The sequence below is a fragment of the Neopelma chrysocephalum genome, unplaced genomic scaffold (genome assembly GCF_003984885.1).
Source record: "Neopelma chrysocephalum unplaced genomic scaffold, ASM398488v2 Primary Assembly neopelma1_84, whole genome shotgun sequence".
Taxonomy (NCBI): domain Eukaryota; kingdom Metazoa; phylum Chordata; class Aves; order Passeriformes; family Pipridae; genus Neopelma; species Neopelma chrysocephalum.
Window position 1 is genome coordinate 11,165,061 of NW_020897746.1, and position 22,413 is coordinate 11,187,473.

General features: G+C 58.5%; 1 protein-coding gene across 2 annotated transcripts in view; it reads left to right on the forward strand.

The window, feature by feature from the left end:
• The first annotated feature begins 6,953 nt into the window (after nt 1-6,953).
• The window catches only part of SLC38A10 (solute carrier family 38 member 10), a 30,223-nt gene continuing 14,763 nt past the window's right edge, over nt 6,954-22,413 (forward strand). The window contains exons 1-10 of one of the 2 annotated variants that reach the window (XM_027691673.1): nt 6,954-7,160; nt 8,188-8,305; nt 11,353-11,398; nt 12,529-12,622; nt 13,724-13,867; nt 15,116-15,240; nt 17,643-17,745; nt 18,439-18,621; nt 20,478-20,586; nt 20,765-20,871. In XM_027691673.1, the coding sequence (XP_027547474.1) occupies nt 7,056-7,160; nt 8,188-8,305; nt 11,353-11,398; nt 12,529-12,622; nt 13,724-13,867; nt 15,116-15,240; nt 17,643-17,745; nt 18,439-18,621; nt 20,478-20,586; nt 20,765-20,871 (1,134 nt within the window). In that variant the 5' untranslated portion in view covers nt 6,954-7,055. Of the gene's footprint in view, nt 7,161-8,187; nt 8,306-11,352; nt 11,399-12,528; nt 12,623-13,723; nt 13,868-15,115; nt 15,241-17,642; nt 17,746-18,438; nt 18,622-20,474; nt 20,587-20,764; nt 20,872-22,413 lie in introns of both variants that reach the window. The other variant, XM_027691672.1, reaches the window with a different exon arrangement.

Here is a 22,413-nt window from a genome sequence, read left to right on the forward strand (position 1 = left end):
GGGGGGGGCAGGGTGGGAGGGGGCACTGCAAACTGAGGGGCTGTGTCACGGGAGGGGCTTCACAGGGTGAGGGACTGGGGACCACACAGTGGGAACGGGAGCAGGAGCCGTGTTGGGGGCCGGGGCTGGTACCGGGAGGGGGGCCCAGCAGAGGCTCCCACCGGGGTCCCCACTGGGGCCCTGCAGGGTTTTTTTTTTTTCCTTTTTTTGCAATAAAAGGCTGTAATTGATTGAAAAGGCCGAAATAAATCGCGGTCTCTCGTAACCACGATTAGATTACGGTGGGCGATTCATCACAGGGGACGGCAAATCAAGTCAGGAGGGAGCGGCCGGGGGCCCACGGGGACAGAGCCGAGCACGCTGGGACGCACGGACACGGCACGGGGACAGACAGATGGACAAGGACAGCCGGGAACAGGCGGCTGCACCGCGGGGCACGGCCCGGCACAGGCGCTGGTGCAGCGGGACGTGCAGCTGCAGCACAGAGCCGTGCCCAGGGACACGCCGAGGGACACACTGACACGCACACCGAAGGACACACCGGCAGCTCGGAGGCACAGCCTCCTTATCCTCCTCCACGGCCACCGTGTGAAGGCCGGTTGGATCCCTCTCCGTGTGGGAAAGGCCAGGAAAAAGCCGTTATGGATTATCCCAGCGCGTGGAGTCGGTGCTGGAGGGGAGCGCGGTGCGGATCCCGGCGTTGGGGCTCCGCGGTGTTTGGGTGCCGGGGGTCCTGGAGTGCTGGGGAAGAGTTCCTTGACTGAAAAAGAAAACCGAAAAAGCCAAAAAAAAGCGGCTGTGAGGCTCTTCCTTCCCCAGTGACGGCAGCAGGAGGGGGAAGGATCCGGGGAAACCTCCGGTGCTGGGTGTGGGAAAGGGCTGAGTCAGGGGGCTGTGGAGCACCAAGCCCATGTCCCTGGGCACGGTGGGCAGACCCCCAGGGGGAACACTGCCCCCATGGCAAACCCCCTGCTGTGGGCAGCTCCCCCCCCTCCCTGGGCAGACCACCCTCTGTGAGTTGGCATCCCCATGGGCAGACCCACTCCTGGGGGCACATTCCCCCTGAGCAGCCCCCCCCGTGGGTAGGCAGATCCCCCGCTGTGGGTGTACATCCCACGTGGGCAGCCCCCCCAACACGAGCAGCTCCCCCAGCCCGGGGGTACAACTCTGCTGTGCCGAGGTTGATCAGTGGAGTGAGCCCAAATGAGTGCAATTAAAGTCAATTTAATGAGGACCCCCCCAGCCCTGCAGCTGCCTTTGTCCGCTGCTGCTGCTGCACACACGGTGCCTGTCCCACCCCCCCAGCTGGGCCTGTGCCACCACAGAGCCCCCTGAGCACAGTGTCACCCCTGGGGGGGGCAGGAGGGGGCCTTGAGGATGAGGGGGCAGTGGCCGAGGCCAAGGCCTGTCCCTGCCCAGGGGACTGGCTGGGATGTGTTTGGGGGTGCAGCAAGGAGGCTGCAGCCCCAGCAGTGTCCCCCCTCCTCAGCTGTTCTCCCGAGCTTCATCCTCCTGGGAGCTGCCGAGCCCCCTCGGAAGAAAGAGGAGGCTGGAGGGTCCCCCAACACTCCTTGGGTGGGAGCTGGAGCAACCCCTGGCTCTGCCTGGACCCCCAGCACTGCTGCAGCGGGACCCCCTGGCTGGTGTGACCCACTGCCGTCCTCCAAGGCTCATCCCAGGGCTCTGCATGGCACGGAACAGCAGGTATGGCTCCCAGGACAGGCAGTTTTCCAGCTGGCTGTGGCATTCCCGGCGCGTCTCAAGGCCGTCTGCGTCCAAGGGTCGTGTTTGTGGTGCAGAGGGATGAGGTGGCTCAGCACCACTGTCCCCTCCGCTCCCAGCTCAGGGCCTTCGCCCCCTGCCCGGCGCTCCCCGGGGCTGGGGGGCAGCGGGGGGCACGGAGCCACAGCCGCTCGGGGGTCCGAGGAAAAAGGAAGGAACTTAACTCCCATTAACCATCCCATTGTACTGGCCGTGGGAATAATCGGGTTTGCTAATGCAATTGCTGCCGCGATGCGAAAATCCGACTGGAAAATGTATTAGAGCAATTATCCGCCTCCCTCCGCAGCCGGCGGAGCATTAATATTCAATTTTGATGTGGAAGCCCTATTATGTTAATGACTTTGGTGACAAAAGTCGTTAATGCAGGACGTTCCCTTCATGGCAGCAGCATCAGCCCGGGCGAGCAGGGGCTGCGGCCACGGGATGGGGCACGGTGCGAGGGTGCGGGGTGGGGCTGCAGGGGGGTCTGGGAGGAGCCCCCTCCCCGGCCTTACGGGGGTCCTGGTGCTCGGGTCGAGCAGCCGCTCCACGTTCTGGAGCTGCCGGAGCTCCCGGGTCTGTGCTGGGGCGGATTAGCCGCGCTGCAGCGCACCCGGCAGCGCCGCTCCCTCCCCGCAGCTGCCCTCCTTTGTTCTCTGCCCGAGCCCGGGGAGATGCACCGGGGCTTCCCCGCCTGCCGGGAGGCGCTGGCCGGTGTCCCGGCCATCAGGTGACACTGGTGCCGTGCCCCTGCCCCGGTGCTGCTGCCGCGGTTTGGGCGCTGCCATGGGCAGGCCTGGATGGGTGGATGGGTGGGTAGGTGGATCTGGAGCTGTGGGCTGGTGGTGGGGGGCACAGGGAGGGGGATGAGGAGCAAACCATCAGCAGAAGCAGCACCCCCTGGCCTTGTCATCAGTGGCCACCACCGCAGCTCCCATGTCAGTGCCATGGGCTGAGCTGCGCCGTGACAGTGTCCTGGAGCTGCTGGAAGGGACAGGAAGGGGCAAACACGGAGCTGAGAGCTGCCTGTGACGGAGAAAATGACCATGACCTTCACCTTTCCAGCAAAGGGCTCGTACCCTGGGCTGGGAGTGACTGAAGGCCCCGGCTTTGCTGTGAGTGTGGCTGGCAGAGGGTGGCCCTGTGGCACAGGAACCCAGCTGGCCTGGCACTGGGGCTGGTTGGGAAGGAGGAAATTTCTCAGGGCCAAGGAGGGGACAGCAGAACCCAGACACAACTCAGGCATAGGCTGGGATTTCTGTTGGTCCTTTCCAGGCTCCCCCCAGGAGGCTCCTGCCAGGTGCTGTCCCCTCTGTGCAGTGAGTGTTCTGTGTCCTGGTACAGGAGGGATTGGCACGTGGCTGTATCCCCACCCTGGGGGTCCACGTATGGCACAGCTCCGCCTGCACGGGGGGCTGCAGCAGTTGGGATTTGTTGCCCAGAGCCCCCCAGTATGATGCCACCCACCCCCAGTCCTGGTTCTGATGGGTGAGTAGGGGCCACAGGCACCCCAGCACAGCATAACCCTGCTGCCACCTTGGGCTCCCTGACCCACAACACACCCGCGACAGCAGCCCAGGGACCCGTCCAGGGCGTCTCCCCGCGGTCTGCCGGGGCAGGAAGGTGCCACACAGGATCTGGCACTGACAGTGGACGGGTGGGCAGGTGTCCTTGGGGCTGCTGGGGACGGGACACCCCCTGGGGACGCGGGACCGCTCTGGGGACACACCCCAGTGGCCCGGGACCGTTCCGGGCGCGGCAGGGCCGGATCCTCCCGCGGTCCCCTCGCGGACCCCTCGCTGTCCCCGCTCCCGGCTCCGCGCGCACGTGGCCGGGCCGGGCCGTGCCCCGGGCCCCGCCCCGCGCCCCCATTGGCCCGGCGCCCCCCGTCCCGCGCCCCCATTGGCCCAGCGCCCCCCCCGTCCCGCGCTCCCATTGGCCCCGGCGCCCTCCACAAACAAAGGCCGGCGCCCAGCGGGGGGCCCGACGCGCGGCGCTGATTGGCGGGGCGGAGGGGGCGGGGCGGGCCCGGGTAGGCCCCGCCCCCCGAGCCACGCCGGATGCCCTAACAAGGAGAGGGGGCGGGGCGAGCCCATTCATGCGCGCAGGGGAGGGGCGGGGCCAGCGCGGGGGCCGCGCTTCCCGCGCGCGGCGCGTTCCCACGGCGCGGGGCGGGCGGGCGAATGAATGGGCGCGCGCGGAGGGCCCCGCACGGCTCGGTACGGCCCGGTAACGCTCCGTACGGCTCGGTACGGCCCGGTAACGCTCCGCACGGCTCGGTACGGCCCGGTAACGCTCCGCACGGCTCGGTAAGGCTCCGTACGGCCCCCTACGCCTCGGGGCCATTGCCGCGCGCGGGTACGTGCTGCGGGTGGGGAGCGTGTCCGCTCGCGGGTGCGACGGCGCCAGGGCGCGCGCGATGCGTGTCCTGCCTGTGTGTGTGTCCCTGTGTGTGTCCCCGTGTGTGTCCCCGGTGCTGCCGCGTCCACGCGCACCCCGCTCTGTGCCTTCCACACCCACGCATGTTCCCCCCCTCTTCCCCCGCGCGTTTGTTGTGGTGCGAGGTGAGGGGCGTCTCCCGGGGCCCCCCGCGATCGCGGCTCTGCATCGCCCCAGCCCGGCCTGCGGTGCCCACGGGCACCACCATCGTTCCCCACAGCCACAAAACCCACATCCCAAACATCCCAAAACCCACCCCACAGCTGCCACTGGGGTGACACCATGTGGGGGGGTCACCACGGCCTCTCACCTCCCCCCAAAACGGGCTGTGCTGTGTATCCCACTGTGCTGCTGTACCCCCCCACGCATGGATCAGCCCCCTTGCCTCCATCTCCCTCATCGTGCCCATAAATTGATTCCCAATCCCATTCCCACCCTGCCAGCCCCTCGCGGGACACGCGGCTGCTCCCGGCCCGTGCCGGAGACATGGACTGAACTTTGGTCCCCGAGCAATTAAGGTGCCTGAAACTGCACTTCATTAATGGTTGTTCCGCAATAAAACCCATCAAACTGCCCTTATTTGCAATATAAAACTGCAATTTGTTTTAATTTATGTTTTTCCATCCTTGCCGGGTGGTTCCTGGGATCTGCCAGGAGTCTGTCACCGGAGCCGGCCGTGGGGAGCGGGGTGGTGGGTGCTGGTCCCCATGGGGAGGGGGGATATGGGGTGCTGGGTGGGCGCAGACCCTCAAGGGCACCATGGCATGGGTGGCCTCTGCCCCAGGTCTGGAAAGGAGGTTCCCATTCCTTCCCATTGCCCCTGGACCATGTGCTGTGTCCCCCAGGAAGAGAGGGCAGGGATGATCCCAGGGTGCTCGTGGTTCCAGGGAAGAGCATCCCTGTGCCGTGGGAAGGTTCATGGGAGCCCCCCCAACCCAGAGCCACCCCCGAGGTGAATTCCTGAAGAAAAATCTCCGAGAGCAAGGGTGAGATGGGGGTGGGAGCCCCTGTGCCTGCATCCCATTGAGGAGGGGTGGGCCCAGCCCTTTTCCTGGGACAGCATCACCAGTGGGAGCTGGGAATCTGGCTCAGCTAAGGCTGGGGTGTGCAAGCACACGTGTGCACACACATGGAGCTGTCGCATCCGACACAGCAGCGGCCCCTGGAGCTCCCAAGGGATTTGTACTTCCATAAAGCAGCGCGGAATCCCCACGGGATCAGCTGGCCCTGAGCCTCCATTTCTAATTACAGTAATTGTGGCTCTGGCATCCTCTGGGGCCGGTTGGTCTCCGGGGCTCCAAATCCAGGCGGGAGGAATCTGGGCCATGGGGCAGGACTGGGAAGGGCTCTGAGCCACCCAGGCTTCCCGGTGGATCTGTGTTGGGAACGCTGCCACCGGCTGCCAAATCCAAAAGGGCCCTTTGCCGGCTCCAGTGTCCTGTGCTGGCACAGGGGGGTCCCCATCCCAGCTGGCAGCTCCTCGTGCAGGTGCCTGGCCATGCAGGGGGTTGGGACTTTCCAGGGAATTCTCCCTTGCTCTTGGCAGGTCCATGATGGGAATCTGCCCCGGCGCTGATGGGGAGGGACACGGGCAGTGCTGGGACAGAGCCTGGCTCCTGCTGGAGGCAGGATTTGTCCCTGGAGTGTTTGGAACTGCAGAAAACCCCCATCCCTCGGGATAGGCACAGAGATCCCCAGGGAAGGTGTCAGAGTGGGGCCTGCTCCCCTGGTATCCCCATCCCACAAGAATTCCAAGCTGGCTCTGGATGCTTCCTGGGCTCCCACTCACACATGGAGAAGCCACTGGAGCTCTTTTCCTGGCAGTGCTGAGGCAGAACACACTGGGGGCACCCCCAAAGTGGCTCCGTGACACCCCGAGGGGATCCCTCGTCCCAGCCCGAGGACACACATGGACACAGCCCCTGCTCTGGCACAGGAGCCAGGAAAGCGCCGCCGGAGCTACTGAACCCGCGCCACACCTGGAGGGAATTAGGCCGCCTGTTCACCTCCCTGCAAACCTTTTGTAGAGCGAATTCCTGCGGTTTCCAGTCGCAATTGCTGCAAATTATACGAGCGCCGCGTGTTTTGCTCCGACGGGAGCGCGTGTGCTGCGCTGACCTGCTGCTGTGCACGGCCTCGGGGGACCCTGCCACAGCCCCCCGCAGCTTTCCTGCTGTTCTCCTTGGGTTTTCTGCCTCGCCCTGCAGGATTCTGGGGGGTCCATCTACGGTGGGCTTTGGGATCGCTCCGGTTGGGATGGGGAGCAGATGCGTTGTGTGTGTGCACAGCTGGATGCGTGCCCAGATGTGCACTCGGGAGGGGGTTCCCGGGGGGATGTGCTGCCCTCGAGGGGCCGTTCGGGACCCCACCATCGCCCCGGGGACCCCTGCCCGGATGCCAGTGCTGTGGTCATGTGCATGCGTGCACATGCATGCATGTGAAGCCATGCGCACAGCCATGTGCTTTCCATGCGTGTGCGTGTGTGTTTGTGCGCTCCCGCACGCCCCTGACCGCACTGAGCTCCCCGGGGGTGCCCCCAACAGCGGGGACCCCCCGTTATCCCTCCCGGCCTCCCAGGACCAGCGAGAACTGTCCTCCAAGGCGGCAGGAGCGTCCCCGCCCGGCGGCGGGAACCACGTGACTTCCGGGAGCGGCGGCGGAAGGCGGAAGTGCCGCTGTGGCCGGTGCCGGGTCGGGGCGGGCCCGGTGGGGCCATGGCGGGCACGGGCGGCTGAGGGGGCCGGGGGCACCGGGAGGCTCCAGGGGGACCGAAGGGCTCCGAGCCGGCCGGGGGGCGCGGGGAGCGGCCACAAACCGGGCCCCCCCCTCGCCGCGGGGACCCCCCGCCGCGGGCCATGGCGGCGGCAGCGGCGGCGGGATCCAACTGGGGCCTGATCATGAACGTGGTGAACAGCATCGTGGGTGTGAGCGTGCTCACCGTGCCCTTCTGCTTCCGACAGGTAAGCGCCCGCTCCGCGCCCCCCCCGGCGCTGGGGGGGCTCCCCGGGGCCGCCTGGGGGGGAAGGGTGGTCCCGCCGGTGGTCCCCAGGCTGGGGCGGCTGTGCCGGACCCTGCCCTGCTCAGCCAAAAGCCCCCGTGCGGGCACTGCCCCACTCTGGGATACCCGGGGGGAGGGCAGGCAGAGGCCACGTTTGCCCTCCCCGGTCCGAATTTGGGGGGTGGTTCAGTGGTCGGCAGAGGAAAGTCAGCAAAGGAAACGCTGAAGACTCAGATCAGGCCTCCCTTGAACCAAACAATGCGTTTTTCTTTGTGGTAGGGTCTCCAGCTGGTCATCTCTAAACCAAACTCTGTGTTTTCCCCTTCCCCGGGGTCTCCAGCTGATCATTCCTGCCCTTCTTGTGAGAAGCAGGAAAAACTAAATCGAGAGATTTGTCCACGTGGCAAACACGAGTCGATTTGGAGGCGTTTGCAAATGCCTGCTGTGCCCCCAAGCCTCAACCCCAGGATCTGTCCAATTCCCAGGGCCCCCCCGCCTCAAAACAGCGGGAAAAGGGCGGCTGGGATCAGGATTTGGGCCTGTTCCAAGTCACCTGCTTGAAAAGTGACCCGTGGTTCCCACCCTGTGCAGACAGGGAGGCAGGACAGGAGCTGGGTGAGGGGTTTGGGATACCAAGGAGTGGTTAATTTATCAAGCTACAGCAGGGGTGGAACCTCGGGGTCTGTCTGTGCTCCCTGGACCTGCTGGGGGATGAGCCAGGGGGGAAGTTCTGCTCCACAACGCGCTCCCAGTTCACTCCTGGGAGCTTGAACTGGTGCAGCTGAGGGCTGTGGGAAACACGAGTGTGTTCCCTGTGTCCTTGGGCTGTGGAGAGAGCGATATGGAGCTGGTACCTCCCTCCCAGCTGATGGGGAAGGGAGGGAATTCCGTGAAACAGGGAAAAGCGTGGCTGGAATTACCCGGGGGTGCTGAGGGAGGGCCTGACCCCTCACCTCCCTCTGATCTCTTCCCCCTGTGCTCTGTTCCAGTGTGGGATCGTCCTGGGGGCTGTGCTGCTGATCTTCTGCTCGTGGATGACCCACCAGTCCTGCATGTTCCTGGTGAAGTCGGCCAACCTTTGCAAGCGCAGGACCTACCCCGGCCTGGGTGAGACCCCTGCCCCAGGGCTGCTCCCCAGCCCTCCCTGCTGGCTCTTACACCTGCAGCGTGACCTGGGCCTCCCGATTTCCATTTTCCCACCGCTGCTGCTGGAACAGCCGATGTTTTCCTGCTGCAGTTCCCGTTCTCCCCCGGGGCAGCGCCGGGGTCTGATCCTGCCCCCGACAGCCCAGCTAATGGTGCTGAGTTGTTTTGGCTCCCCAGGGCAGGGGAGGAGGTGCAGCACCGCCTGATCCAAACCCCAGCTCCCGGGAGGCGTCTGGGATGAATTAGTTGTGGGTCTGGGATGAATTAATTGTGGATCTGGGCACGGGTTCCCCGCCCGGCGCTGCCGGGACAGCGGGTGCTGCCAGCCTGGCATGGAGCTGGGCTGCCTGGAGCCGAGCTGGGAGCTCCTTTATGGCTCAGCAGAGAGGAAACAGCGCGAGCTTCCAAGGGGCTGAGAAACCAGAAACATCTGGAAGGTCCCTGGGTGGGTTTTGGCAGGGCCTGGCCGCCCTCAGAGCGCGGTGCTGGCGCCAGGAGCCCGTGGCCTCTCTTGGAATCCTGACTGACCTGGGGGGCAGGAGGAGGTGGGGAGGTTTCCAGGGCTCTCCGTTGCACGTGAAACAGCAGGAAAAGCCACCTTTTCCTTGTTTTCCCTTATTTTCCCATGGGAGGAGGGCGCTGGCTGGCGCTGCCCTGGTACAAGGGCGCTGACAGATGAGTTTGCTCCTCCCTCCGGGTGCCCGAGGTGCTGCTCCCGGGAAGTACATCCCGGCTGCTAGGAACGGGAAAGCTGGAGCAGCTCCGTGGTCCTGGGGGTTGTTGTGATGCCGGAGAGAAGGGGGAGCCCCCGTTCCAGCTGCCGGTGCCGCCCCCCCGGCCCCCTCCACACGCCTTTGTGTGCTGCTTCCCGCAGTACACAGAGTCCCCTCCACCTTGGAGCGTGTCCCGGGAAAAGGGATCCTCTGCATGCTCCCCAGCCAAGGGGCTGGAATATACAGAGGGCCAGTAATGCTTCCCAGCTTCCTCCTGGCACGAGGGGGCTGGCAGCCGTGCTGTGCCCGCTCCCCGCGCCCTGGGAGAGGAGCCAGGGGCGGGGACAGCCCCGGGAGCGCTCCCGCGCCGCATCCCAATGCTCCGGGGTCGGGCAGCTCCACACAGACCCCCCTTTGTCCCCGCGGGCCGGACCCGGGGACATCTGCGGGCGCTCCTGGCAGCCCCAGGGCCGATGCCGTGGGAGGATTTGGCAGCGCTGAGCCAGGGAGGAGAGTTGTGCACATTCCCTTCGGGCAGGCGCTGCCTTCCGGAGGGAGGGACAGCGGCACAAAGGAGGGGCTGGCCCGGGCTGGGGCTGGGGCTGGGGGTGGGCCATCAATGCTGCAGAGAGGGGAAGGGCCTCAGGCAGGTGTGTGGGCGAGGAGGGAAGCAGGATGCAGTTCCCAGATGGATTTCAACCAGGAGATGGGTGAATCCCTCACTTCTGGCTGTGCAGGGGCTGTGCTGGCCCTGGGGCAGCTCAGCCCCACAGGGGAGCCGCTGAAGCTCCATCCCAGCAACCACCCTGGGTTTAAAAGGCTTCTCTGATTCCTGAGCAGGCTCAGCTCTGCCCAGCCTGGGCATCCAGAGGTCCCATTCCAAGGATTCCACTGTACCACTTCTTTTACAGTCGTCGCCTCCTGGAGAAGATAAAGGATCCAATTTTTCCCGTGTCCCCAGGTGGGGACATGAGGTGTAGCATTAGGAGATGTTCTCATTGAACATCAGTTCCAAACAATCGAGGAGATGGGTTGGTTCCAGCCCCACCAGTGGCTGTGTCCATACCCAGGGGCACCTGGCTGCGTGTGCCGGAAGGATGGAGCGCCGTTGGATCCTCCCGGAGCTCAGCCTGTTAATACCCATCTCCAGGAGGGATATTTTCCTCTGACTCACTCCTCTCCCTCCTCCCAGACCCTCTTTGTGTGGGACTGGCCCCCCCCCAGGGCTGTTGCCTTTTCCCCCATGGCTGTGGATTCCCAGAGGAGGCCGTTCCCGGTGCCCGGGCGCTGTGCCTGGTGGCTGCTGTCCCACCGCCCTGGCACGGAGCCAGCAGCTATTTCGGGTGCTCCCCCACGTCCCCTCTCCAGGCTGTGGGTCCCTGCCGTGCCTTTTGCTCATTTTGTGGGAGAACATCTCGTTTCCTGAATTTTTAGCTCGAAGCAGAGTCCAAGGGAATCGAGAGTTGAAGTTAATATTTAAAATAGCAGAAGAAGCTTCCAGAAAGGATCCGAGTTTGTGTGCTGGCGGGTTCCAGGAATGTTGGGCTGTGCCTTGAGGGAAGGCAGAGGGGACTCCGGGCTGGTGGGTTCATGCTGGACAGATTTGGGCACTGTGGTCTGGGTTTGGAGCTCTCCGTTCCCATTCTGCCCAGCAGGGTCTAAAAATAGAAGTGGAGTTTTCTTGGCATTGTTTTTTTTGAGAGAAAACCCAATGATTTAAGGACTACTGAGCATTTTCTGCTCCAGCCCAAGGATGGGAGGGGGGGAAAAGCAAAGCCTTGGCAGCGGCCCTTTGGTGTGGGTTGGGAGCACTGGGTATTCTGGGAATGGGATTGAACGTTCTGGGCACCAGCTCAGCTCTCCCAGCCAGCCGTGTCAGGCGGCCCAGTTCGAGGGGGAAGATAAAAATAAAGAGGGGAGTTGGATTGGAATTCTGCACCACTTCAACTTTTGCCACACAGAATCTTGTACGGGGATATTTTCTCTCCCATTGCCTTTAATGGCTGCCATGTGTGGCTGCTGCTTCACACCACTTCTGGTTTTAAATAGAAAAAAAAAGAACCTGCTCGCTGGCTTTTCCTCATCTTTGTTCCTGTCTTATGTGGTTTTCAGTTCCCAGAGGGAATGGCTGAAAAAGAAAGTGGGAGGGTGAGGCAAACAGCCCCCAAACACCAGCAGTGGGGCCCTGCTGCACTGCCCTGTGTCACTGTTAGTGTGCAACTTTGAACTGGCCTCTGTGCCCTGTTCTGAGCCTTTCTTTGACTAACTTCCACTTTTTTTTCCATTTTATGCCAGCATTTCATGCCTATGGAAAAGCAGGAAAAATGTTGGTGGAAACAAGGTAAATCTGCTGCTTGTTCAAAGCGTGAACAGTTTGGGTTCGTTTGGGGAAAACTCCTGCTCTGAGCCTTGTCCTCCTTCCTTCCCCTCCTGCCTCCTCTGGTCCCCACAGCCCTGCTGCCTCCTGGAATGTAGCAGGAGCCTCAGTGAGATCCCTAAACCCAGCTCACAGGTGTCACCTCCAGCATATCCCGCCCATTCCCAGGCGGAGCCGGGAGCACCTTCCAGGCAGTGGGAGCACAGAAGGTGGGAGAGAGCTCATCTCCTGCTCTGCTGTGAAATCCCAGGCATGGCACTTGTGGCTGTTCTCCAGGGGTGACATCCCTGCTGAGAGTGCTGTGAATGAGTGGGAGGGGGAGCGTTTGGTTCCTTGGATCCGTGGATCTGCTCTGGTCCTGCTCATCCCTGCTGTGAGATGCCTTGAGGGGGAATCCTGTCTTCATTTCGGGATGGACTCTGGTTCCTCCCGTGACCCCAGTGCAGGAGAAGCTCCCTGCAGATCTCAGGTGATGGGACATCCTCACAGCCCTGCTTTTTCCAGCAGGGATTCTTTTCCAGGCATCTTGAGCCCAGGCCAGGCAGTGGTGGTGGCTCCTTCCCTCACCCCAGCTGCAAACTGCTGCACAGCACTAAAAATACACAGAATATTCCTCAGATGTTACTTGTCCGTGCAAGCAGTGGCTGTAATTGCCACGGGGATGTTCTATAATTGGAACTGGGAAGGAAAGTGGTCCAAGAGTGGGAGGAGAAGCAGTTCATGGACAATCTTTTCATTAAAGTTTGGTCCATTGTGTGGAGAGACATTGGAGAGCCCACTGGATATGGAGATTCATGGCACAGCTCTGCTGTGGGGTGTGGGCTCCAAGAGCCTCGTGCTGATTATTTTAGAGGTTTTTCCAGGAACTGAAGGAGTTCTTGCCATCTCCAAGATTGGTTTTTGGAGTTTGTTTTCTTTACCCATGGCTCCAAACAGCAGTTAAACCAGTGCATGGTCCGTTAGCAGAGTTACATCTCCGAGGTGATTAGTGTGGCTGGGGGGTTCTCTGATGGTTGTTTTACTGGGATTGAGTGCAGAAGGGTTGTCCTGCCCTTCCCAAGGTCCTCCTAACCTGTCCCTGTTTCTGTTTGCAGCATGATTGGGCTGATGTTGGGCACCTGCATCGCTTTCTACGTCGTCATCGGCGACTTGGGCTCCAACTTCTTTGCGCGGCTGCTCGGATTCCAGGTGAATAAATCCCACCTACCACGCACACAGTGCTCCCAGATCTTCCACTGAGCTGTGTGTTCCTTGGATACAGCACAGCTCCTGCCTTGGAGTGTGCTCAGCACTCCACTGGGGTCCCCTCATGGAGAGCTTTGCGGGATGCCTGGAGCACGGAGCCTTCAGCTCTGGGAAGTCCTGGAAGCCCAGACATATGGTGAACAATCAGCTGTAAAACTCCAGTAAGGCATTTCCATCAAAGGAATTCTTTTTAACTTGTTCCCTTATTAATTCTGGAGCAGATTCCTTGGGGAGATGATGCTTCCTGCCTTAATTCCAGCCCCAGTGGGTAGCGACAGGCAATTCCTCTGCCTGAGTTCTCCCCACTCGGTTCAGGAGGGGTTTTTGTCCTGTCCCTGGCTGTTTTGGTGGCCAAAGTCATTGTGTTCCTGCCTCCTCAGCCGTGTGATGAGCCTGGTGCTGGCTCAGGATGCTCAGAGGCAAGAGGTGCTCCTCGTGGGCACGGCTGGAAGCTGGTACAAGAGCCATGCAGGGAAGCAAAAGGACATTTGGGAAGCAAAAGGATTTTTGGTGGAGCTGTTATCTGCGCTGCCTGATGCTCCTAAGCTCAGATTAAGGGACTGTGAAGTTAGAAAAGATGAGTTGAGGCCACAGCCAAATTAGGTATTAAATATTTCCGAGTGTTCTGCTTTAATAAATACCAGTGTGAGGCTTTGATTAATTTTCTGGATCGGAGTTTCCAAGACTTCAATCTCTCGTTTCCCCGAGTAAGTTTAGTTTTTATTTAATTGCATGAAAATACCTAAATAGCTTGTGCTGGATTAGCATTTAACCCCCCTCCCACCCCCCAAATTCTTCTGCCTCGGACCTGTCACACACTGCAGAGCAACAGTGGCACCCAGTGACTGTCTCAGCTCATCACAGACGGAGCCCAAGGAACGTTGGCTTTGCAGCATCGGATCTTTAAACACCTGCAGTCACAGAATTTCACGCTTTATAGCTGTTTCTCACTCTGGGAGAATGAACCACATCAGGGTTTGCTCGTTTGGTGGATGTTTTGGGTGTCTGCCCTGCTCCAGGTCTTTATGCAGGTCCCTTTTCCAGGTGTCGGGCAGTTTCCGGATAGTCCTGCTCTTCGCTGTCTCCCTGTGCATCGTCCTCCCCCTGAGCCTCCAGAGGAACATGATGGCCTCCATCCAGTCCTTCAGTGCCATGGCTCTCATCTTCTACACTGTGTTCATGTTTGTGGTGGGTATGGACACTGGGGATCCTGTTTTCCTATTGTTTTAACTCAGGTGTTCCCTGCAGGGGCAGGCCTTGAGTTTAAAATGTCCTTCCTGATAATTAGTGCTGGGAATAACTGGGGATCTGGGTGCCTGTGCTCCTGAACTGGTGGAAGTGGAGAGGTTTGTTTGTTGGACACCAGCAGTTCTGTTTCTTCAGCTCCATAAGCTCTGTTTTGGCACTTGGTGTGAACTTGTTCTTAGAGGTTTCTAGAAAATACATATTTTTATTTCTTCCCTGAGTTGGACAGACTCTTGACCATTTTGATGCCATAGGGGGAGTGGAATGATGCCCAAACTGGCCCATTTGGCTCTGCCAAGCCCCGTTTCCTCAGAGGTGAAACTGAATTGTGCTTTTTCATGACCAGTTTCACCTCCTGGATGCTCCTGTGGTTTGCTCATGGAGCCCCAGCCCTGTCTCGCCCAAATTTCAGGACTGGAAGAGCTGGAAGGAAAGGGAGGCGTAGAAATTCTTTCCATACAACTTTTCTAGTGTGTTGTGCAGGGTCACACCTCGGAGCCTGCTTCCACAGGGAGGTGTGGAACATTCCAGGAGCTGTGCCTTTAAGAAACCCACAACATTCATGAGAGTTGACTGGACCAAAACATCACCTCTGGGGATTAGAACCCCCATCCAGGGATATTATAAACAGGCATTCAGACATATTTACCTTCTGCTTCCTGTGCAACCCAACCCCTGCCAATTCCTGTGTCTGTGACAAAGGAGCTCCCCGGCCTCGGCTCTCCCCTTTTCCATGAAGTTTATCCTTCTCTTTGGTGAGCTGGTGTTGTTAGATGCCTCTGGAGAAGCAAGTGGGATCCTGGTTTGGGGTCCTTTGTCTCTGCAGAGCAGGATCCTCCAAGGCCACCGTCACTTCCCGTTTGGGTTTAAAAACACGTTAAAAAACATACAGAAGAGGCTGCTTTGAACAATAATTCTCACAGTTAAATGTGTCAGTGGAAATTGTCCCACCCTGATGTGTGCTGTGATGTCTGACGGCATCAAAGAAGGGGGAATGTCACAGATCCTTTAAAATCCTCCCTGGGATCCTTGGTGGCCCTTGGAGCTCAGCAGGTGGGATGGGAGCTGGGGCTGTGGGGCTGCTCCTGGCAGAGCTGCCACACTCTGCCTCTTATCCCAGCCCTGGCATTCCTGCTGCCGAGGAGCTGTTTGGGGCTGGACCCTCACCCTTGCTCTCTCCCTTGGCTGCAGATTGTGCTGTCGTCCTTCAAGCACGGGCTCTTCAGCGGGCAGTGGCTGCAGCGAGTGAGTTACACGCGCTGGGAGGGCATTTTTCGCTGCATCCCCATCTTTGGAATGTCTTTTGCCTGTCAGTCGTAAGTACCTGCCATCCCCACCCCTGGCAGTTGTTCCCGCAGTGAGTTTCTGTGAGGGCAGAGGGTCAGGAGGATCTGCAAGGGATAGATACCATCTGGTTTGGTGTTTTATTTTCATCAGAGTATTTTACAGCCCGCTGAAGTTCAGGCTCTCATTCAGTCGTGACCCTTTTGTTACCGAGGCGGGGAGGGAGTTACATTTCACCTGGGAGTTATTGTAGCTGAGCAACACGAGACTGCTTGGGACAAACAGCTCCTCAGTGTGACACACGGGGCTTCTGGTGCAGCTGCACGAGGGATGAAATTCCCCCGGTTCTTGAAGGGAACAATGTAGCACCGGGAAAGGCAGCAGTGTCACCCCATGGCTGCAGGGTCCCCCCCAGGGCACTGAACACTGGGGGCTGCTCTGCTCCCCCAAATTCCTGGGAGAACGCTCAGAAGATGGCACAGTTGTTGGCTTTGGAGGGTTGTTCCTGCATTTTCAGTTCCCTGTTTTTAGTGGCACGTGGAAGGAGGTGAGAGCAGACTAGGCTATTTCCAGTTCCCTGTTTTTAGCAGGGTTTGTGCTGACAAGTGGAAGAAGGTGGGGACAGACCAGGCTATTCCATGTTTCCAGCAGCATTCCCTGCTGCACTGAAATGGCACGTGAGCACTCCATGCCTGGCCAGAATCGTGACAGCTCCAAACGGTGTAAATCCAGCCCTGGACACAGGAAGGATTGGCCTCCTCTGGGAGGACCATCCTCCTTTGGAAGCCTGGCAGAACTGGGCTTCCCCCCTGTAGTTCCAGCAAATGGGTCTCATGCCAACAGTAAATGAATGTGACAGATAAAATTTGTTCAGGCTGCTGTGTTTACACCCACTGCAAGATCCAAATCATCATTTTCCACTTACTGGTTCTCTTGGCAGCTCGGATCCTACCCCGGCTCCAGGCTTGCTGTTTAATGTCTCCATCACAACTGGCAAAGAGAATTGTGTTCTCCTGCAGCTTTACCTTGTTAACAAATCCCTTTATTTTTTTTTCCTTATGGCATCCACGCAGTAGTACCCAGCAGAATTTTCCTGGGAGCTGGAAATGCAGGGAAATGGTTTGGTCTGGACCAGTGTGTGTGGACCTAAATAAAGGCTCCATGGCAGCACTTATGTGGCAAACCCAACCTAAAGCTGGGTGTTTTTTAGCAACCATCAGGAAAATACACTGTCCCCAGCTCAGGCAATATTTCATATATATATATATATATATATGTTTTATTTCTTTATATATTCTATCCATATATATATATTATTTCTCTCTATATATATATTTTATCTTTCTGTGTATTCTCAGCTATGTAGGTTTAATTTGGCTAACCTCTGAATCACCATTTTAACCATCCCACACTGCAGAGCCTCCATGCTGCCAGCCTGGATGTTTGGCTGGACCCTTCCCCTCGGGGGGGCAGAATTTTGGGATGTAGTCAGTTAATGTAATGGCTGTGGTGAGGGCAGGGAGGAATCCCAAATGGAGAGACTCCCGGGAAAGCCATCCTTGATCCCGGCCAGGAACTGCAGCCCCTGTGGGTCCCAGAGCTGACATGCTCAGCCTCCTTTGTGCAGACCCATTTGATGTTCAGGGATTAAGGGTTAAGGATCTTTCTGCTTGTCCTCACCCTGACACACTTCTCTGGGAATGGCTTCCTGCCCACTGGAGCCGGGGATACCCCTTCCCATCTCCCTGCAGGCTCCCCTCGCTTCTCCCCAGAGTTCCTTCAGTAACACGAAGCCAGGATGTAGCCACTTGAATTAAAGTAACAAGAGGTTAATGAGTTGCTAAAATATGCACCTGATGTCAGAAAAGGACATTCCTCACGCTTTCCAAGGCTGTAAATACCCCAAATCCCGGGGAATCGGCGCTCCTGGCTTTCTGTGAGCGGAGCCGAAGTAGGACAGGCGCTGCTGCGTTCCGTTCTGTTTGTTTAACTTTCCCCTTAGACAGGGGGATGCTCCAACCTTCTTCCCGCTTTTCCTCTGTAAACACTGTGTTGCTTTAATTATCAGCACGGAGAGCTCCAAGAACAATAATCTCCGGCGCTGGGGCTGGCCCGGAGCCACCCGCGTTCCCGGGAACAAACGGTCATTCATTTTGCAGCCCTCTCTGAACCCCAATGTTTACATCACACGTTTCGCTCCACGTGGTGGGGTGGGGAGAGCAGGAATATTTTCGCAACACTTAAAAGTTATGAGTGTTCTGAAATCTCTTGGCATTAGCAGTATAAATTGTGGAATAGCGGCGGGTGTTTATGCTCCGGAGCGGGAAGGTGTCAGGGATTCGTTGCTGCTGGGCTGAGGCAGGGAACGGGCTGGAAGTGAGGGTTTTCTCTCTTTTTCTGCAGGTTTCCTTAAATAATTTACCCTTTTCTACAGTCAGGTCTTGCCTACCTATGACAGCTTGGATGAACCGTCTGTCAAAATCATGAGCTCCATATTTGCTTCTTCCCTAAACGTGGTCACCACCTTTTACATCACGGTAGGAGCTTCCCCTTCTCTTCCCTTGCCAGAAATCTGGAGGGGCTGGAGGGACGAGGGTTTATCTACAGCCAGGGCTGGTCTCTGCTTATCTGTATTTATTCTGACAGATAAGTCGTGGTGCTGAAAGCAGAGTTATCTGGGAGGTGATGAACCCGACAGCACAGGGGCCTTTGGGAGAGTCCAAATTTTCAGCATGGCACGTTTTCCTTGGGTGGAGGCAGGTGGAGGCCCAGCTCTTGCCAGGCCCAGCCTGGAGCTGGGGATGCTTCCCAGAGTTTGGGAGAGCTTTTTTTCAGCCTGTTGTGAAGGAAGTTATGCCTCATAAGGCAGCAATTAATAAAAGTGGGTTAATTATTCTTGAGGAGAGCTCTGGCCCATGAGCCAGGCTGCTGCAGGGAATCATGACAGCCCCTCCATTGGAGAGGGACAATCCATGGGCCTGGCAGCAAGGAGAGTGTGTCCTCCAGGAAACCCCCTGTGTTTGGTGAGAAGCTTGCTTTTAGGCAGGTGCCACTGTTCATTAACTACCTGTCCCAGCTTTTAGGGGTGCTGGGGCTGCTGGCAGGTTTCCCATGGAGGACACCCTGTGCTCCCACCTGGCTGCTCCCATGGGAGGTCACCGTCCTCCCCACTTCCATAAGGAGCACGTGTGAAGTGCTTTGGAGTGCAGCCCACCCTCTCCCTTCCCTAGGTGGGCTTCTTTGGCTACGTGAGTTACACCGAAGCCATTGCTGGGAATGTCCTAATGAACTTCCCTTCCAACCTGGTGACGGAGATGATCCGAGTGGGATTCATGATGTCGGTGGCGGTGGGGTTCCCGATGATGATCCTGCCCTGCAGACAGGCACTGAACACCCTGCTCTTTGAGCAGCAGGTAAGATCCCTGCGTGGCCAGGGCTGCCTCGGTGTGAAACTTGCTTTTTGAAAGGTTCTTTGTGACCCTTGTGCTCTGACTGGGTCCCAAACCTCTCTTGGTTCTGTGAGACTCTGGTGACAGCGGCGTGGGGCAGGTGCTTGCTATCCAATGGGACAAACCCCCAGCTCCCATAAAATCCTCAGTGCCCTGCGTGTGGTGACAGTGCAGCAGGGGCCTGTGGCCATCTCTAAATCCTGCTCTGCAGAATCGTTAATCCCTGGGACTTAGAGGTTCATGTCCTCTCCTCGGAGGAATTCCATGGGCAGAAGGGCTGGAGTTCCCAGGCCGAAGTCCACATCCCGTGGCTGCTGCTCCCTGCTCTGCTGGGGATTCCAGCTCTGGCACAGACGTGTTACACAGCTCAGAGCCGAGGTGGTTCTCCCCCTCAGAAAGAGGGAGAAATGTGCTTTTGGAAGCAGCAGAGCCTCCTCATTTCCTGCTGCTCCAGCTGCCGTCCTTTTGCTGGCCAACTCACTTTGCATTGAGCTCCAGCTCCCGTTCCCGGCCTCAGAGCCCAGCCCAGCCCCATTTCTTGTTGCTTCCATGTGTGCCTGCTCATTCCTGCTCCACTATTCTCACCCAGCACCTTTGTCAGCAGCCCTGTCCCCTCCGGGTTCGGATGTTCCCTTCCTCCAGCGCCTCCTGGGCCGCGGTGCCGGCCCAGCGCAGAGGCGGGCGGTGGGATATGGGATACAGCCCTCTCCCACACATTCCACCTTTCCCAGGGCCAGCTCCTCAGCCAGCCTTTGTGACTGTAGCTGGTCTGTCTGCTGGAGACTGTGAGTCCCTTGTGGCGGTGGCGTGTTCTCCTCTGTGCATTGTGCGGCGCGGAACGCGCCGATGGGATTCAGCAAATACAGTAAGAGATTGTGGGAATGTTCTGAGGCCTTTGTGTATCCGCATAAATAGAAACCTCTTAGGGCAGGAAATAAAACTTGAGCAATTTATAGCTCTAAATCCTGCCACTTCTGCCTGTGAGAAGCCCCCAGCTCTTTTCTCACGTCGGGAGGGCCCGAGGATGGGGGCAGACAGTTGGTGAGAGCCAGCGGGTGCAGGGGAGGAAGCGCTGGAAACACTTGGGAACACTTTGGATCTCGCCTGGGCTCAGCTCGTGGCTCTTTAGGCTTGAAGGTGTCACTTTGCCTTCCTCTCCATCTGTGCAGCAGCAGAGCCAGGACCGACTGGGTCTGCAGGGCACGCTGGGGCCTCTGCCTTCCACACCTCCCACTTGGAGTGTGGGGATGGGATGGGGTGGGAAGCAGAGGGCATCTGGAAGCCCTCCAGCAGCACTCATCCTTCCCTGCTGTCTCCCTGGGGTGTCCTCCTCCCAGTTGAGGGGCTGTTCCCGTGGTGTAGTATGGTGGGAATGGCCCTGCTCCCCCAGGTGTTGGGAGACACCTCTCCCTAGCAAAGCCAGAGCTCTTCCCCCTGTGACTGTTCTCCCTCCTGCTGCTCCCTGTGCTCCCTCCTCCTGCTCTTGGCCTTGGCTGCTCTCCGAGTCCCTGCACAGGGACTGGGGCACAGCTGTGTGGGGTCACATTTGGGGTGTGCTGGAAACGGCAGCTGTGGCCCCACGTCCCCTGCCCTGGTTTGGAGGTTCAAATGCACCTTGGAACTGCTCAGCTGTGTCTGACTGCCTCCAGCATTCACCTCTGTGGAGGGTGGAGTGTGGGGGTGATGGAGCTCTGGAGTCTGCTGGGGGATTGCTGAGGAAGTGGGGGAGTTGCTCAGGAGCTGGGGAATTGCTGGGGGCTGTGATGCAGGAGCTAAACTCCCCCCTTCCCTGACTGCCTCCCACCCTTCTCTCCCAGCAGAAGGACGGCACCTTCGCTGCTGGGGGTTACATGCCCCCGCTCCGCTTCAAAGCCCTGACGTTGGCTGTGGTGTTTGGAACCATGGTTGGAGGCATCATGATCCCAAATGGTGAGTGAGCAGCTGGGGACCAGGGCTGGCTGTTTTCTTTGCTCCCTGTTATTTGCTTTCCTGGCTGGGGTGACCGGGCTCACAGCCCGTCCTGCCCCGGGGCTCCGACAGCCACCCCGTGCTGCTGCTCTGGCACTTCTGGAAGAGACCTCTGCTGACTTCTCCTCTTCTTTCCCAGTGGAGACAGTCCTGGGCCTGACAGGTGCGACCATGGGAAGCCTCATTTGTTTCATCTGCCCGGCTCTTATTTACAAGAAGATCCACAAGAATGCGCTTTGTTCACAGGTCAGTGCTGATGCTGCTTGACATCCCCCTAAGCCCTCTGCAGAGCCTGGGAACATGGTTCTTTTGGCTGCAGCAGGGAAACTGCTCAGCACCTCCTGCAGCCTCCCCCTCCAGTCTGCCCAGTACATGTGGGAGCTGTTCTGAGTGGGTGTCTGTCACTTAGGGAGCACGGACAGCGGCAGAAGTGGTGGCCCAGTGCGTGGCTTGGAACACCAGCTCTTTTTCTTCCTCCAGCAGCAAGTGAAACATTGAATTGGTGCATAAAATGCTGCTTCTAGTCCTCCTTCTGGTGGGATTCAGGTTCTGGATCCTCAGAACAGGAAATCCAGGCAGGCTGTAAAACCTTAAAGCCTCACATGCCGACCTGCCCGGGCTGGGTAAAACAAACAGGGCTCCTCTGCGATGCGGTTCCTGCTGCCGACCCTCAGCCTGCTGCTTTCAACCAAAATAATAATAAAAAGGAACACACACATAGAGGTGTTGCTTCAGGAATTGATTTTCTGAGGGACTGGGGTTGTTCAGAGGCTGTCAGAAGTTTAACTTTTCCTTTTGCTCCAGTTTGAATTGGCCTCCTCAGGGACCGAAGCAAAGTGGCTTTTTGCTGGGCTTGATCTCTCTGCTCCTGCAAATACTGTGGGCTGAAATTAACAGGTTTTGGGGTTTTTTTTTCCCTAACAATAATTTAATCCACTCACTTTTCGCAGGCCTCTGTCCCAGCATTCCCAGAGAGGACAGTGCTGGGCTGCCCAAGGTTTTGGGCAAAGTGCAGAGTCAGCAGGGGAGAGCAGCACGTTTTTGTGGGGCCCACAGAACTGGTGGCTTGTTCTGTGCTTAATGACTTGTGGCTTTGCAAACCTACGTGAAGTTTTTAAGCAGGGCGTGTTTTTTTTTTCTTCCCTGTGCTTTCCCTGACACAAGGAAATAGTCCAACTTTCCAGCTTTCACTCTGAATTCTGACACTTAGCTCCGAAGTTCTTTGAGTGAAACCCCGAGCAGGAGTCTGAATGCCAGCCTGGGTTTTTCAGGGAAACAAAGAGCACTTTCAAGAATTGCTTTCTATTCCGGCTGAGCCAGAGCATTTCTCTGCAGTGCCTCGAGGCTGCACTCAGGACAGGCTGAGCTCTCAGCCCTGGGGTGGGACACTGGGGCCCTCACAAAGCCTGACCCCAAACGCTGGTCACGAGGCTGAGGGAGATGTTTGTCCTGCAGAAATCCCCACAAAGGAAGGGCTTATCTAAAGCATCAGGCCCCGGGTTACCTCTCGAGGGGCTGTCCAACCTTCCCTGAGTGATCCATTGCCTGTCAGGTTTGCATTCCTGCTCTGAGCAAGGACACACCTGCTCAGCACCTCCCCACCTCCACAGCCCAATTTGGAGCCTACCCTCTCCTCCTTCCTCCAGGTCTTTGCAAAGGCTCATTTATTCTTTCCCTGGAGCTCTGTCTTTGGTCTCCTCCTTCATTCCTGCTTTTCTTTGATCAGGTGCTCCACTCCATCAAAGTCTGCTCCTGAGGAAGGTGGCTGTCGGGGGGGGGGAGAGGAGC